Raw genomic sequence first — 15,655 nt, 5'->3', positions numbered from 1 at the left:
GGGGCGGCGGCAGCATGGCGGTGGCTCTGCGCTGCTGGCGACTCTCGCGGCGCTGGCGCCTCCCGGCAGGCGCCAGTTTCGCGGACCTGGCCTGGGGCCGGCCGCTGAGCGGCCAGGCGGCGCCGCTGCCGGCCCGCGGGGCTCTGCCCGTGCCCGGCAGCCGCTCCCTGTCCCTCTTGCCGCCGGGGAGCGGCCAGCGGGCGGCCCCGCAGAGGAGGGTGAGTGGGGGCCCCGCGACCAGCGGGCGGGGGGCGCGGGCAGGATCCCCCGGAAGAGCCCCCGCTTCTCCCGGCCTCGGCTCCGCGCTCCCCCCCCCCCCCCCGCCGGGGCTCGGGGACAAGGCACTAAAAAGCTTTTTCTTCAGTAGCTGGTGTCCTGGCGGTCGCTGGTGGCCACCTTCATCGTGTGTGGAGGACTGCTGGTGGCTATGAAAAAGATGAAGAAAACGAAGGAGGAGAGTGAGTGTTTGCACAGCCCGGTGATGTCCCCGCAGGGTGGGCAGTTGTGTTGTGCTGTTTCTTGCCTTTTTCCAAATTGTTTCTGTTTCGGGCAAAAGAGCATTAAACTGATTTTACTCATTGCAATATCCAGCTGTAGTTAAATCTGAAGTACTTCTATACCATAGGCTCATAGGACGGTTTGTGTTGGAAGGCACCTCAAAGATCACCTAGTTCCAACCCCCCTGCAATGGGCAGGGACTCTTTGAGGTTGTTAAGGGCCTCATCCAACGTTGTCTTGAACACTTCCAGGGATGGGGCATCCACAACTTCTCCAGGCAACCTGTTCTAGTGCCTCACCACCCTCTGAGCGAATAATTTTCTCCTAGCCTTTAATCTAAATCTCCCTTCTTTTAGTTTAAAACCATTCCTGCTTGTCCTGTCAATATCTGGTTGAGCAAAGAGTCACTCTCCAGCTTTTTTATAAGCCCCCTTCAAATACTGGAAAGTTGTGATGAGGTCACCCCGGAGCCTTCTCTTCTGCAGGCTGAACAGCCCCAGCTCTCTCAGCTTTTCTTCATAGAAGTGCTCCAGCCCCTTGATCATCTTTGTGGCCCTCCTCTGGACCCGTTCTAACAGCCCCACATCCTTCTTGTGGTGGGGGCCCCAGACCTGGATGCAGTGCTCCAAGTGGGGCTTCACCAGGGCAGAGCAGAGGTAAAATCACCTCCCTCCCCTGCTGCCCACCCCTCTGTTGATGCAGCCCAGGATGCAGTTGGCCTTCTGGGCTGCAAGCATGCACTGCCAGCTCGTGTCAAGCCTTTCATCCACCCTTCTCTGCAGAGCTGATCTCAGTGAGTTCTTCTTCCAGTCTGTGCAGCTCCTTGAACTTGGAATTGTTGAACCTCATTAGTTTCATGTGGGCCGACTTCTCTGGCCTGTGCACGTCCCTTTGGATGGCATTCCTTCCTTCTGTTCTATCAACTGCACCACTCAGCTTGGTGTCATCTGCAAACTTGCTGAGAGTGCACTTGATCCCACTGTCTGTGTCACTGATGAAGATATTAAACAGTACCAGTCCCAGGACAGACCCCTGAGGGACACCACTTGTCACTGGCTTCCACCTGGACATAGAGCCATTGACCACCACTGTCTGGGTGTGACCTTCAAGCCAACTCCTTATCCACTGAGTGGTCCACCCATAAAATCCATTTCTCTCCAGTTTTGGAGACCAGGATGTCATGAGGAGGGACCATGTGAAAGGCCTTGCAGAAGTCCAGGTAGACCAGTCGTCCTTTGTCAACTGATGCAGTTACTCCATTGTAGAAACTTTTCATTGTAGGACTTTTCAAATAGGTGGTCTCCAACCTGCTCTTCACTTACAGTGGGCAGGACTTTGCTCCCCCAGCCTCCATCTATGGGTTCAGGAAAATGAATGACATGGGAAGCCTGACTGGCAGTGAAGACTGAGGCAAAGAAGTTGTTGAGTACTTCAGCCTTCTCCAAGTCTGTCACTACCAGTTCACTCTTCACATCCATCAGAGGGGGTACACTCTCCTTGGCCTTTCTTTTCTGAGCAATGTACCTACAGAATCCCTTGCTGTTATTCTTTGCATCCCTTGCCAAGCTCTGTTCCATCTGTGCCTTGGCTTTCCTGATCCCATCCTTGCATATCTGGACCGCATCCCTGTACTCTTCCCAGGCCACATGTCCCTGCTTCCACTGCCTGTGCATTTTCTTCTTGCACCTCAGTTTGACCAGCAGGTCCTTGCTCAGCCGTCCCAGTTGTCTGCCCTCCCTGCCCTCTTTTTTATGCAGGGGGATGGAGAATTCTTGTGCTCTAAGGAAAACATCCTTAAAGAGTCTCCAGCTCTGCTCAGCTCCTTTGTCCCTAAGGACAGTGTTCCAGGGGATCTCAGCTACTAGGTCTTTAAACAGCTTGAAGTTTGCTCTTTGGAAGTTCAGGGCCCTGACTTTGCTCTTTGCCAGGTCTGTATTCCTCAAGATCGCAAACTCAACCATGGTCACTGCGGCTCAGACTGCCTCCAGTCTTGACCTCTTTAATGAGCTCTTCCATGTTGGTGAGCACCAGGTAAAGTAACACTTCTCCTCTGGTTGGTTTGTCTAGTACCTGGACCTGGAAGTTATCCTCAACACACTCCAGGAATCTTCTGGATTGCTCACAGCCTGCTGTGTAGTTTTCCCAGCAGACATCCAAGTGGTTGAAGTCCCCCATCAGGATGAGAGCGTGTGAGTGTGATGCTTCTTGTAGTTGAAGCAAGAATGCCTTGTCCACAGGCTTCTCTTGATCAGGCGGTCTGTGGTAGACCCTGAACGCAAGCTGTCCTTTATTGGTGTGGTCCTTAACTCTCACCCATAAGCTCTCAACCTGCCTGTGGCTGTTTCTCAAAGGCAACTCTTCCCAATCAATTCCTTCCCTGGCGTAGAGGCCAACACCCCCCTCACTTCCTTCCCTGTCTATCCCTTCTTAAGAGCTTGTAGCCCTCTATTCAAATGTTCCAATTATGTGATCCATCCCACCATGTTGATAGTGATAGTAATCAGGTGATAGTAATCAGGTCATATTTGTCTAATTGCACCATGGTTTCCAGTTCCTCTTGCTTGTTTCCTATGATGCGTGCATTGGTGTAGAGGCATTTCAGCTGGGCAATCAGTCGTATTGCGTTTCTAGAACCCTCCCTGATAGCAGTGGGACAGTTCACAAGTGTGTGTTTCCTTGCCATTACTTAGGGTAATAGTGTTCTCAGGTATGCTTTCTTCACTCAGAGCTGCATCCCCTTCCCTCACCACATCTAGTTTAAAGATAACCCCTCCTGATAAGCCCAGCCAGCTTACTGCCCAGAACTCTCTTGCCCCTCCTGGACAGCTGTGCCCCATCCGGTATCAGCATGCCTGATCCCCCAAAAGCACTTAGAATCCAAAACCTTGGGCATGGCACCAGCCTCTCAGCCAAAATGAGAAAAAAAATATTTTAAAATTGAAAATAGAAAAATAGAAAAATTAAAGACTAAGTATTTAAAAAATCTTATATATGCTTTTGCTATTGCTATTTACATTTACTTACACGCTACTGAGAGTACACCATGCATAAAAACACAAAGGGGAGAGGAGAAACTTGTCTGTTGTCGCAGGTACAGAGGGGGACATGGGGTTTCCTGGGCACCTTGGTTTTTAAGTCCATGACTTCTGCATGTGTTTCCCTATTCTGCAGTAACTGCTTATGTTTTTATTTTTTATTATTTATTTTTTCATGTTCATTGAAACTCAGAGAGAGCACAACTTTAAGGATATATTGAATTTGTGAAGGATGACAGTTTTTCTATTTCATACCAACTCAGGCCAAGTACCTGTCCATCTCATGTACCTTTGATGATAATATGACAATCAGATGATGATTTTATGAGATTAGAGATTATTACATTTCAAACGAAGTTATCTCTGGCTAAATTTGGTACAGGACTTTGTCTACAATCAGACACACTGCTTGGAAGTCTTGTCTGTGTTGGACTTGTACACAGATTTCTCACCTGATTCCTGATGGTGTCAGAGACTCTCCTGTGGGTGGGGACAGGGATCGTGGCATGAAAATTCAAGATCTCTTGTTGTTTTCTGTAGAGCTGGAGAAAGAACGAAACCGAGGCATTGGGAAACCGCTGCTGGGAGGGCCCTTCTCACTTGTCAACCATGAGGGACAGCCCAAGACCAACAAGGACTACCTCGGCCAGTGGGTGCTGATCTACTTTGGCTTCACACACTGCCCTGACATCTGCCCTGATGAACTTGAGAAAATGATTGAAGTGGTAGATGAAATTGGTATGTGAATTCAGTTCGCAGAGCAATCTTTTTTATAGGAGGCTAAGGTTTATTGTGGTAAAATGTTGCATGTGGTAATAAGTGATGATCTTCTTTACAAAATGCTAATTAATATTCAGTAGTTGAATTAATTGCTCATTGATAAATAAATCAGTCTTCCAGCCACTAGGTTCTGATGTTTAGAGCATGACAGCACTGACCTTTCTGGAACAGAGAATTTCTATTTAATAAAATATGACAGTGGTGGGCTACAGTGGAGGAGGTTACAATGCCATTGTAGACTGCATTTGTGCCAAGAGGTTGTAGGTATATTAGGCACTTTTTTCCTCTAGTTTATTAATTCTGATAACAAATCTTTCTGAGTGTCTTTTCTGAAAATGATTGTACTGTGAAACAGGTTGGGGGAGGTGTATGTGGAAGAGATGTTTTTTCAGCCTATGCTCTCTGAAGAGTTGCACAAAAGGGATACTAGGAACCAAGCAGGTGACAGGGTTGACTAAAATGTAGAAAATATATAAGAAGGTATGAGTGGAAAATGAGGGAAAGATCCTGAATTGTGTCTTCATCTGGGCTCTTGTTTCATCATCACAGGTGTGCTTTCAACCATTGGGCCTTCATCTCTCTACTTTGCACTGGCATTTCCTGCATCAGAGCCAATTTGTCATTTGTCCTAAGCAGGGCATACTGTCCAGCTAGGAGAGCTGGAAGTGTAGCTGCACCCAGCACAAGCAGAGAGTGTTGGTTTTCATAGCATTTTTTTTCTTTCAGAGTTTGTATTATATAAATTAATTTACAGAAAATGGCCTTTTTACTTTGCCACTTAGGGTGGACTTGGGTGGATGTTATGGTAACTTGCCTGTGACCTTGTTTGAAGGAAGAAAAGGAAACGACTTTTAGCTTGCTAAGAAAAATTGTAATTGTTAGTGTTTCTGATTACAGATAGAATTCCATCTTTGCCTAATCTGACCCCACTCTTCATCACCATTGATCCTGAGAGGGACAACGAAGAAGCCATCGCCAGATATGTTAGAGGTACCGTTTTTTTTCCTACATTGGTATCTTATAATATGTAATAAAGAGTACTGAAAAGGAGGATCTTGAGAGGATTCTTTTCACTGAAGTTTCTAAACATCTTCTTTCTCCGTAGAATTTTCTTCAAAGCTGATTGGATTGACTGGTAGCAAAGCACAAATTGACCAAGTGGCCAAAGCTTACCGTGTGTATTACAGTGAAGGTCCCAAAGATGAAGACAACGATTACATAGTGAGTAAATATAGGGTGTTTACCTAATGAACTATTTTGATTAAGAACAGGATAAAGATTTTAAACAAAAGACAGCTGTTGTAGTCTTGCTGAAGCCCTCTGTGACAGAGGCCTGTTGCATCTATGTGTTCAGTTTTAGATGTCTCAGTCAGAATTGAGGCTCCCTCTTTACAGACTTAGAACCTCACTGAAATACAGTTCTAAAAGCACACAGTCCAATTGCTTTGTGCAGAATACCATACAAGCTACCAAGTCTGGTGATGAATTGAACCTTTTTTCATCCTGTAACATTTTTGTCTGGCTGTTTTCCCATGTGCTCCAAAGTGAAAATGGAACTGGGGAATTATGGCAATAGGAAGAGGAAGAAATGAGAGGAAAGTGAGTAACAACTTTCTCCCTGCCAAACTGAGACCAAGAAGCAGGGTTTTCCTGGCATGACACTTGGATGATGCAAAGTCTGCCTGCAGATAATGTGGGAATCTTCCTCCTGTGTCAAATGACCTGGAAGAGAAAGCATGTTAATGCTAAATTAAGTGGGAGTCAATTACATAGAGTGATAGTGGGAAAAGGGAAACTGAAGTTTATGTAAGACTAAACTTGGGTAGTCAAAATCTTACTTTTTGGAAGTGAATGGGACTGGTTATAGGGGCTCTGAGTTACTGTCAAGGCCTTCTGCACTTGCCACATCCTGAGCAGACTGGAAGAGTGAAGTAGGTTCAAGTGATGTGACAGGTAAGGATACATATTACATGATCATGTTTTCTTCTTTACAAGAACTGAAAGGCATCAGGGAAAACAAAAAACAGATTCTAAAGGAAAAGTGATGTTTTTTGTTGAAATGAGCAGGTGTGAAGTGGAATCCCTTGCTGCAGATGCAACTGGTAGAAGTTTACATGAGCCCACAAGGAGACTTGATTATTCTTTGGAAAAAAAAATAAATGAAATGGATATAATTTATGCTTCACTGAGGAAGAGGTAGAAATGTGAGCTAGAAATGTTTGGAAACTGTGTGGAAACATTTTTTTTGTCTGTGCTGATTTTATACTCTTCTTTAAAACAACCATTTTTTGCCACTATTTGAGGTAGGATGCTAAGGCAGGTTGTTTTGGGTTTGATCCAGTAATACTATTCTTACTCTGGTTTAAAACTACCTGACTTCAGCAAATAAATTATGTATGTGGACAAAAAAAACTGGTGGAACAAAAAAAGTGATACATAGAAATAAAAAGTAAAAGCAACACATAATCTCAGTAAAGAGAAGAGAGTCACGGTGGTAATAGGCACCAATCTGGGTTACTAAGAAGGGTGTGAAGTGGGACATTAAGAACTGGCTTTCACTTATGGGCAGCTCAGAAGCTGCAGAAGTCTGTGTCTTAAGATACTATATTTGTATGGAAGGAGGAACTCAATGGGGAAATTTAACACCATTTTTAATCAATCTACTGTCTGTCTGAAGATATTGCCTAAAACAGACTTATAAAACATGGTTGGTGGGGATACAAGAATGCGTTATAGAAGGATTGGCAAAGGATGTGGACTCAGAAGAGGGAAAGAATCTGTAGAATCTGACATTAAATGAGTAAATAAAATTTGTGAAAAGTTGGAAAGAAGCCACAAAAGCTGAAGGAGGTCTTCTGTTTATGAATTAAACCACACATAAATTCTCACAAACCACACCTGGTCTTCAGCATGATCACAGTGGGGAAGTACAGGAATCTCACCAAAGAAAATAACTATATTAGATGAGAGCAGCTTCAAGGGAGGCTGGAGGGGGAGACAAAAGAGAAGAATGTGACTAGAGATATAACAAATTATGAGGAAGTTTTCATGGTCCAGAGGGAACAGAGCTATGGTGTGCTATGGTTGTGCTAAGTACCTGGGAGCCTTGTGAATGTGTGAATAGCAGAAGAGGACATTGAGGAAGAAAGGCCCATGAACTGGGAGCAGGAGAGCAGCCTAAGAGCTTGAGTTGGGTGTGGTGCCATGGAGGAATGGTATGCACGTGTCTCTACTACAGGTTTTGTCATAGGCTTCTGCTTTTGATAGGCAGTGAGCTCTCTATATTTATTGCAGGAAGGCCAGAGGATGCAGGTCTCTCTGAAACAAACTGGAAAGAGGATAACAGTAATAGCAGATCTGGGAGGGAGAGGTTGAGTCTGTTTTTGTGTTTACCGGTGACTTATCCAGGTGATTATTACTCTGTAATTTCTTTCATTAAAGATGGATTTTTTTGTACATTCTGTCTTGCAAGGACTGGTCTTGCCAGTCAGCGACTAAGACTGATGATACTTGTGTAGGAGTGAGCACTGTGTCCTCTGCATGCTGCTGGGAGGTGGGGAAGAGGTCCAATGCAGCCAATTATTCTCTGCTTGTTTTGACTTGAGAAGAACATTGAGATGAATATTTAAGAAGTATGTTTTCTAAGTATCTATTTACATTGTTCAAGTATTATTTGAATATTACTAGTTCCTATCTAATAATTTCAATTTTATAAGTTTTAATGCCAGAGTATCTGATTTTGTTTTTTATTCAGTTTAGAAGATTGCATTTAAAATCAGATAATGACCTCATGTACATCCATACAGTGGTAATAGGGCAGACTTCAGGCACAGCTTGGAAAAATAGTGATCTTTTGCACATGAACAGCATGCCCTCCTGACTGTACTTCATCTTCCAAAAGCCAGGGAGTTCAGATGCTCTGAGCAGGCTACCTGTATTTTTTTTTTTTGTTAGTTTCCAGTTGAAGGGCTATAGGATCTGAATTATGATTCAGATTCATTTTAAAAGGTCCTGCTACTTGATTATATCTTAAACTTGTCAATAAAACTTTAAGAACCATTACTTTGATGACAGAAATGCTACCAAATTTAACATGCCCTTTTAGCTTCTTACGCTGTAAATACCCACAGAATTTCTTGATTTCAAACACAGACATGCCCTTAGTACATGAGTATATCTCATATATAGTGAGATATGTAAGTATATAGTGAGTATATCTCATATGTTGTGTAGTCACTGGTGCAATCACAGATACATGGCCTCTGTTTTCAGTATGTTGTCTTTACTCATAAAGATGCTGTCATAGGTGCAGACCATATTTTTGGTGGTGTATTTAAGGTAGTTAAAATGGAATTGCTTTTTATATAAATCAAATTGGAATAACTCAAGCATTCAAACAACAGTTACTTTTAAATTGGGGGGAGGGTAGGGCGGGCAGGGTAGCTACATGTATTTCAAATTCTTTCCTGCTATCTCTGCTCAGACTCCTTGTGATGTTTGCAGTTACCATCACATGGAGACAGTAGAGGGAGCCCCCTACCAGCTCATGGTATTTATTTGTGTATCAGCTCCACTGTCTGTAACTCCTGTATCCTGGTGATGCTCTCAGTCCTTTTGTTTACATTGACAGTGAACTTGCTTGAATGAAGTATCTCCTATGAGCAGTAGGAAGCCTGAATTGTGGGGATTGTGGAACATTAGGAGAAGTAGAAGGAAACTGGGAAAAGTGAGGGGGAAAGACCACTAGACTGAACCTTCCTCATGTTTTCTCTAGCCCTGTGTGTGCTGAAGGAAGGGTGCCTGCAGCTTAGGGAAGATTTTCCTGTATACAGTATTCTTTCATGCATCTTGAGTATGCATCTAGTTTTCTCCATTTATTTTGTTAGGTAGAACGACAAAATGTGACCAAAGTGATGCTAAGGCTTTCTTTATCTTACAATAGCTTGCTGGCAAGAAGTTGTGTCAGACAGCTAATTGAAAGGCTGAATGGGGTATTGTTACTGCTGACTTTGAAAGATGTGCAGGATCTTTTTTACTAAACAGCGATGTGCTTTGTTGCAGGTGGATCACACAATAATAATGTATCTCCTTGGGCCGGATGGTGAATTTGTGGACTATTATGGACAGAATAAGAGGAGTGCTGAGATTTCTGCTTCTATTGCTGCACACATGAGAAAATACAGATCATAAAATACAAAGTCTTCAAAGACTGATGGTGACATCAGCTGTAGATTTGGCTTGAATTGGGAATTGTATTCAGTGTTCTCTCAGAAGTATAGAAGTGTAGTATTTTCTCACTACATGCCTCCTTACTTCCAAATAAGAAAGGCAACAGCACTCCTGCAAAATACCATTATCAAAAATCTGTATACAGCCTCCCTTATGGATATTATTTGCAGGGAGATATGGGGTACAGAATGAAATTCAGGACTTCTTGGAAACAATATTGGGAGCAAAAGAGAAAACATTTCATTTCTGAAGAACACCTGTATCGCTTGTAGAATTAGTTTGTATCTCTTGGCCAGACATCTGCAAAAGATGGTTACTTGATAAAAAGCCATGTGGGTCATTGCAACCTCAGAGGACCTTTGCCTTTTTTCCTGCAATGTTTTGTAAGTGTCTCTCCCAGAAAACAATATTGTAAAGAGAGAGTCCTTTATATAGGCTGAGAAGATGAAGAGCGTTGAAAACATCAGCAACTTCGATGTATGGGATCAGCCTTGTAATGTGCCCTATCTTCCTCATTTGAATGCAGAAATGAAATATATATATATTTTTCTTGGTGTTTTCTCCAAGCAAACACTGATAACTTCTACAGAAATGAATATTGGGTTGCAAACAGATTTTTCTCTTGATCTAAATAGTTTTATGCATACTCAGCCTGATTGCTTTTTGTTGAAATGAAGTGAGGGGGTGACAGGCATCTGTATCCATCCATAGGACCATCAAACAGATGCATTTTATGCAGTACATCATTTGAAAATAAAGATTGCTTTATAGAAGTATCGTTTTCTAAGCTTTGCAGGAATCACCTTCCAGTAGAGGAAAGAGTGACTGTAGTCTGAGTCTGGTATTCTTCTGCATACAGGGACAACATTAGGAGAGACCAGAGCCTGTATCACCTGTTTTTTAGTGCTAGAGGGGTTTATGCAAAAAAGGGTCTTATTTCCAGGGTGATTGTGAGGCGTCTGTTTTCCTGTTTTCTTTTCTTTTTCCTTGGTTTAATGATACGCCATTATCAGTCAAATCTTTCTTCTGAATGCTGGTCAAACCTCATATATTTAATGTGTTTTATCTCTTTTCTTGAAAATAGTGTTGATCTATAGTGGTACAACTCATTTCATAAGTTGAGTGTGCTTGTTTTTGAGCTAGCTCAACACCAGAGAATGATCCACAGGACATAAAAGAAAAAAGTTCTCAGTGCAAGTCACGGTCACAGCTGCACAAAAGTGCTACTGCTGGTATCATTGGCATTCTTCTGAGGGTGAGGTGTGGAAGAGAAAATTGCTGTGCAGAGGCAAGGTGCAATTTCTATGGTAAATTTTCATCTTCCCAAAATCCTGAAAAATGGTTAGCTTACGAGGTCTAGAGCAGTTATAAAGTACTGTAGTCTAGGGCAGCTACCCTATATTATGGTAAGTTCCTGAGTGTATTGGGAAGACTTACCATGTAATATGTTTGAAACTGCACTCTTACAAAGCTCCGCTAAGGAAGGAAGATTGCTGAAGACTCAAGATGCGTTTTATTTTTTTTTGCCTCTCAGATAGTGTATATATTAAAGGAGGTTTTGTTTTCTGTTTTAAAGGGTCACCAAGAACTTTTGTGTACTGGTTTACAGTGGGAAATTTAGTGTCTTAATAGTATTTAACTCCCTTTTTCCCTTGGAAAGAGTCCAGTGGAGGGCCACAAAGATGATACGGGGCCTGGAGCATCTTCCCTGTGAGGAAAGGCTGAGAGACCTGGGTCTGTTCAGCCTTCAGAAAATAAGACTGAGAGGGGATATTATAGATGTTTACAAATATCTTATGTGTGGGAGATAGAGGGATGTGGCCAACCTGTTTTCAGTGGTTTGTGGGGACAGGACAAGGGGCAGTGGCCACAAGATGGAGCACAGGAAGTTCCGCACCAACATGTGAAAGAACTTCTTCACGGTGAGGGTGACGGAGCACTGGAACAGGCTGCCCAGAGAGGTTGTGGAGTCTCCTTCTCTGGAAATATTCAAGGCCTGTCTGGAAGCCTACCTGGGCAACCTGCTCTAGAGAACCTGCTTTGGCAGGGGGGTTGGACCTCACGATCTCTTGAGGTCCCTTCCAACCCCTACAATTCTGTGACTGCTATTGAGTTTGTTGTTCTTCTTGCGCTGGCTGTTTTGATTGCAGTTAGCAAGAGGGGTAGCTTCCAAAGGAAATTTCACATGCTAAGTCATGTTTCAGTTAGAGGCCATGTCAAGTGCAAGGTGTTAGCAATAATATTATTATCTGTGATGAGTGGCACTGGCAATAATAATTTTGTTTTGATAGAGTGGCTGCAAGTGTCAGCATTGTTTCTAAAGAGCCTTATCTCACCTTTTATTTTTTCCAACAATCCTGGAGGTAATTTATGTTCAAAAACTTTCCTTGTAATAATGATTTTGGCACCTTCTAGCTTTGCATTCCTTTGTCCTTGTGGCTGTGCACAAGTTCGTCTTGAAGTTCACCTGCTGGTGATAGTACTGCCGTAAGTGGAACGCTGGACTGGAGACCTCTGGAGTTCCCTTCCAGCCAGCTCTTCTGCGTTTCTGTGAAATTAGCCTTGATGAGACCAGGAACTGCACTCAGTACTCTGAGCCTTGCTGCTCCAGAAGAGCATATGTCCATTTGAACCACAGCCTCAGCTGTCTACGTATACAGAAGAATTTACAATGGTGTATTCTGGAGACAATTGACCTGCTTTTTTGTTTTTTTTTCCTTCTTTTTTTTTTTTTCCTTTTTTTTCTTTTCTTTTTTAATCATGACCTTTACAAGGGAAGACCACCTCCTTTTTGAACTTCTGATGCACTAGTTTTAACCATGATTATGCCATAGAATATGGCATATTAAGGTATAGGAGGTGCTAAATAATATTTATCTGCTCTTGTCAGAAAAGCAAACTAGAAATATCACTCACCTTATGGGTCTCAGTGGCCCAAATGTCTGGCCATGCTATAAGTGCTCTAGTAGGTGAGTTGCGCGTATTAAGTAACAAAAAACCAGCAGTGAGTAGTACTAGCAGAGATGGTGTTTTGAAGCACAGACCTGTTGAGCTGTTTGAATCCTTTCCCTCATGCTGTTAGTCCCCAAGGTCTTAGATGATTGGAGAGGATATTTAGTCGGCTTCTTAAAAGTCTGCTTGTGTTTCCCTTGATTACAGCCAAGTGCTTAAAGTATCCCACGGAGGAAAACTTAATACTATAATTTGAATCTTTACAGACTGAAAATGTTCATAATACACATTTTCCAGCCATATCTGTCATCTGATAGGAATGGGGGAGACATCGTTTCAAGCTAAAAATGCAGCAGGTTGATTGTAGAGCTTAGGGGGATAGAGCATGTGTTTGTAAACCCCCATTCTACTTAATTGACCACAAAGGAATGGAGTGGTTCCTATTTGCTGTGTGTGGTAGCCTACAGGAATGCAGCCTGGTCAGCTCTGTGGCAGTGTGTGGGCATCTCCATCATCAGTAGCCAGAGTTGAGGATAGTGACGTGGGGTTTCTTCCTGCCATGCTGGTGCTCAGCATCCTGGAACAGATTCCCTTTGCGCTCAGGGTCTCTCACCACCTTCTGTTTTTCACAGGGGAGTACATGTGGAAAATGTGGCAGTTCCCTTGAATCTTCCCCTAGACCACTTTGTGCTGATATTTGGCATATAATGGAAGCTGAACTAAAAAGGGAATGTTTTTGCAAAAATGGCATGAATGGGGCTAGGTATGTGGATTGCTTGGCACAGTGATCATCAATTGATTCTGGTTAGTTGTTACCAAAGTCAGGAAAAAATATTGAAAAATTTGTTTCAATTCCTGAAAAATTACTAAAGTGCTGTGAAATGGCTACTGCTTACTTTTAACGTCTGTGCAACAAAAACTGTCTCTGTATCCAAGTCAGAACTGCAAGATGCTCCCTTTATTTTTATTTTATTGTTGTTGTGCGACTCAGTGTTACATCTGTGATGCATTTTACATTTATCAGATACTTGGGTTTTGGACAAAACTGTTATTTGCTGGTAACACTTTCAGTACTGTATTCTTTTTTGACTACTGCTGATTTACTGATAGCTACGGAGTCTCCTTGGCCAAGCCCCTACCCTATCTCTTGTTCTGTTGCTGCACTTCTCTACACCGACAAGACTCTACAAGACTTTGTCCCTACTTCTCAAGATCTTTGCCAACATATCAGGCCTGTATTTCTTTATATTACGTCACTATGTAAGTCATAAATACCTTACTCTGCACAGAATAACTACTTGTTAGTACAGTCTGTGTAAAACCAGGGTTGTATCAAGCAACAATGAGCAAAAATAAAACAAATTAGCCAGAACCCCCTGCTATCACAGCTAGGCCAAGCTAAAGCTGCCAGGCTGTCGGTCAAAGTTCAAATGAGGCAAGCTTGCCAGGCCTCCATCCTGAGTCTTTGCAAACTCAATACAACGCCTGTGGGCTACAGGGCATCAAGGATTGCTCTGTCTACGTTTATTACCCTGAAGCCAATCTGCAGCTGATTCTTAGTACAGAAACAAATGTAAATTTCTGTCTTCTCCCATAAGTTTTGGCATAAGCATCATGTCCTTGAAATTGCTTCATGCAGCCTGAAAGGCAGAGCCAGACAACTAACTAACAGTAGGTTGTGGCAGACTGGTCGTCCTGTGAGAAGTGCACAGAAGCATGGAATGGAGAGGCAGGCCTATGGGCATGTCACTGCACTCCTGCACGCCAGCAGGAGCTGATGTCCTGATTCTTTCTGCCTCTTGAATTGACCCTACCCATCACTTTCCCTCCTTTTTTTTTATAGGAGCCATGGCGTGTGTCAGGAGGGAAACTTTCAGAACTCTTTTTTTAAACTAATATGATGCTTAGGCAACTGTTAGTCTTTCACTGTCCTGCCTTGGTGACTGCAGGGTCCTCCATGGGGCCTTGAAGGACTTTCAGAGACGGAGCTGGCTTTGCCTGCTACTTGTGGGTTCGAGAATCCTGTTTTCCCAGGCCTGGGCTGCCCAGTTGCAGTTTCTGTCCCTTAGAGTTTTTTGTTTGTTTGTTTGTTTGTTTTTCTCAGTACTTCTCAGTCTTTCACTTCTACAAGGAACATCAGTGTTTCAATGGCAGAACAAATCCTTGCTGGCACCCCTTCTGTTCTGCAGAAAGGGCTGAACATAACATGGGAGCCAAAGGCAGCAGGAGGGAGTCCTTTCCTCTGTGCATGAGGAGTCATACCCTGTGTAGCTGAGAGACACAACTCCAAGCTCAAGTTGGTGGAGTGGAAAATAGGGTTGTTTTCTGTTCTGAGAGCTTCTCTGAAACCACAGAAATGGTGCACTACCATAAAAGTCCTTCCAGACCAAAAAAATGAGAGAGAACTAGAAAGAGTTGAAGGTGAGAGCTGCTGGCTTGCAGGCAGGGTCTGTCTGGGCAGGAACACCAATCCTGTGGTATGCAATTTTTGAGTGTTTGCTCTTCCAGGCCTTGTCCTGGAGCACAGCTCTGTTCCCCTCTGTTCTTCAGGGAACCAAGAGCTGTGCTGGTGCTCACAAGAGGAGGCTGAGCTGTTCAAGGAGCAGGTAGGGCACAGGCTCAGTCAGAGAAAGACAAAGCTGCACTGTCAAGAGCAGAGATATTGAGCAAAACTATTTGACCAGAAGAGATCACTGAAGGTGTGAACTCTTGGTACCTCTGGGAGGAGAGGTGGTGTTACAGAGGGTTAGCTAGCAGAAGCAGGTGTGCCTAGGCTGTTTGCTGGAGCAGTACCCTAGTGATGGTGGGAAGTGCTCAAGTTGGAGTGATCTCCTCTCACTCTCATCCTTCTCCTAAGCTGAATGCTCCTGTGCATGTGCTCGTACAGCACCCACCACAGTGGGCTCTGGAATCACACTTGGGCTAAGGTGTGGCCCTTAGCCTGCTGCCCTGAGCTCCAAGGGAGGTGTCCAAGCATCTGAACATGAGTGCCTACAGACAGTAGCTGCAGAATATACAGTGAAGGAAAGGGAATATGCTGGGGGACTTGAGACCCTTTCTCAGTGTATGTCCAGTACTACATCTGTATGAGATACAGTACAAACTCCTTTACCATGAGCTCATCATACCCAAATGCCCATTAGCCTGGAACGCAGTGCCTG

At 43.6% G+C, this 15,655-nt stretch overlaps 1 protein-coding gene across 1 annotated transcript; it reads left to right on the top strand.

Moving 5' to 3' along the window:
• Positions 1-3: 3 nt before the first annotated feature.
• On the top strand, positions 4-10,315 carry LOC116496386 (protein SCO1 homolog, mitochondrial). The gene is made up of 6 exons (XM_032199410.1): positions 4-218; positions 368-458; positions 4,074-4,271; positions 5,211-5,303; positions 5,419-5,534; positions 9,375-10,315. Exons 1-6 carry the CDS (start codon positions 15-17, stop codon positions 9,501-9,503), a joined length of 831 nt encoding a protein of 276 aa, XP_032055301.1. The 5' UTR covers positions 4-14; the 3' UTR covers positions 9,504-10,315.
• Positions 10,316-15,655: the final 5,340 nt, after the last annotated feature.

This window comes from Aythya fuligula, chromosome 18, assembly GCF_009819795.1.
Source record: "Aythya fuligula isolate bAytFul2 chromosome 18, bAytFul2.pri, whole genome shotgun sequence".
Taxonomy (NCBI): domain Eukaryota; kingdom Metazoa; phylum Chordata; class Aves; order Anseriformes; family Anatidae; genus Aythya; species Aythya fuligula.
Note: the sequence above shows the minus strand (reverse complement) of the source record. Positions and strands in the feature narration are given on the sequence as shown.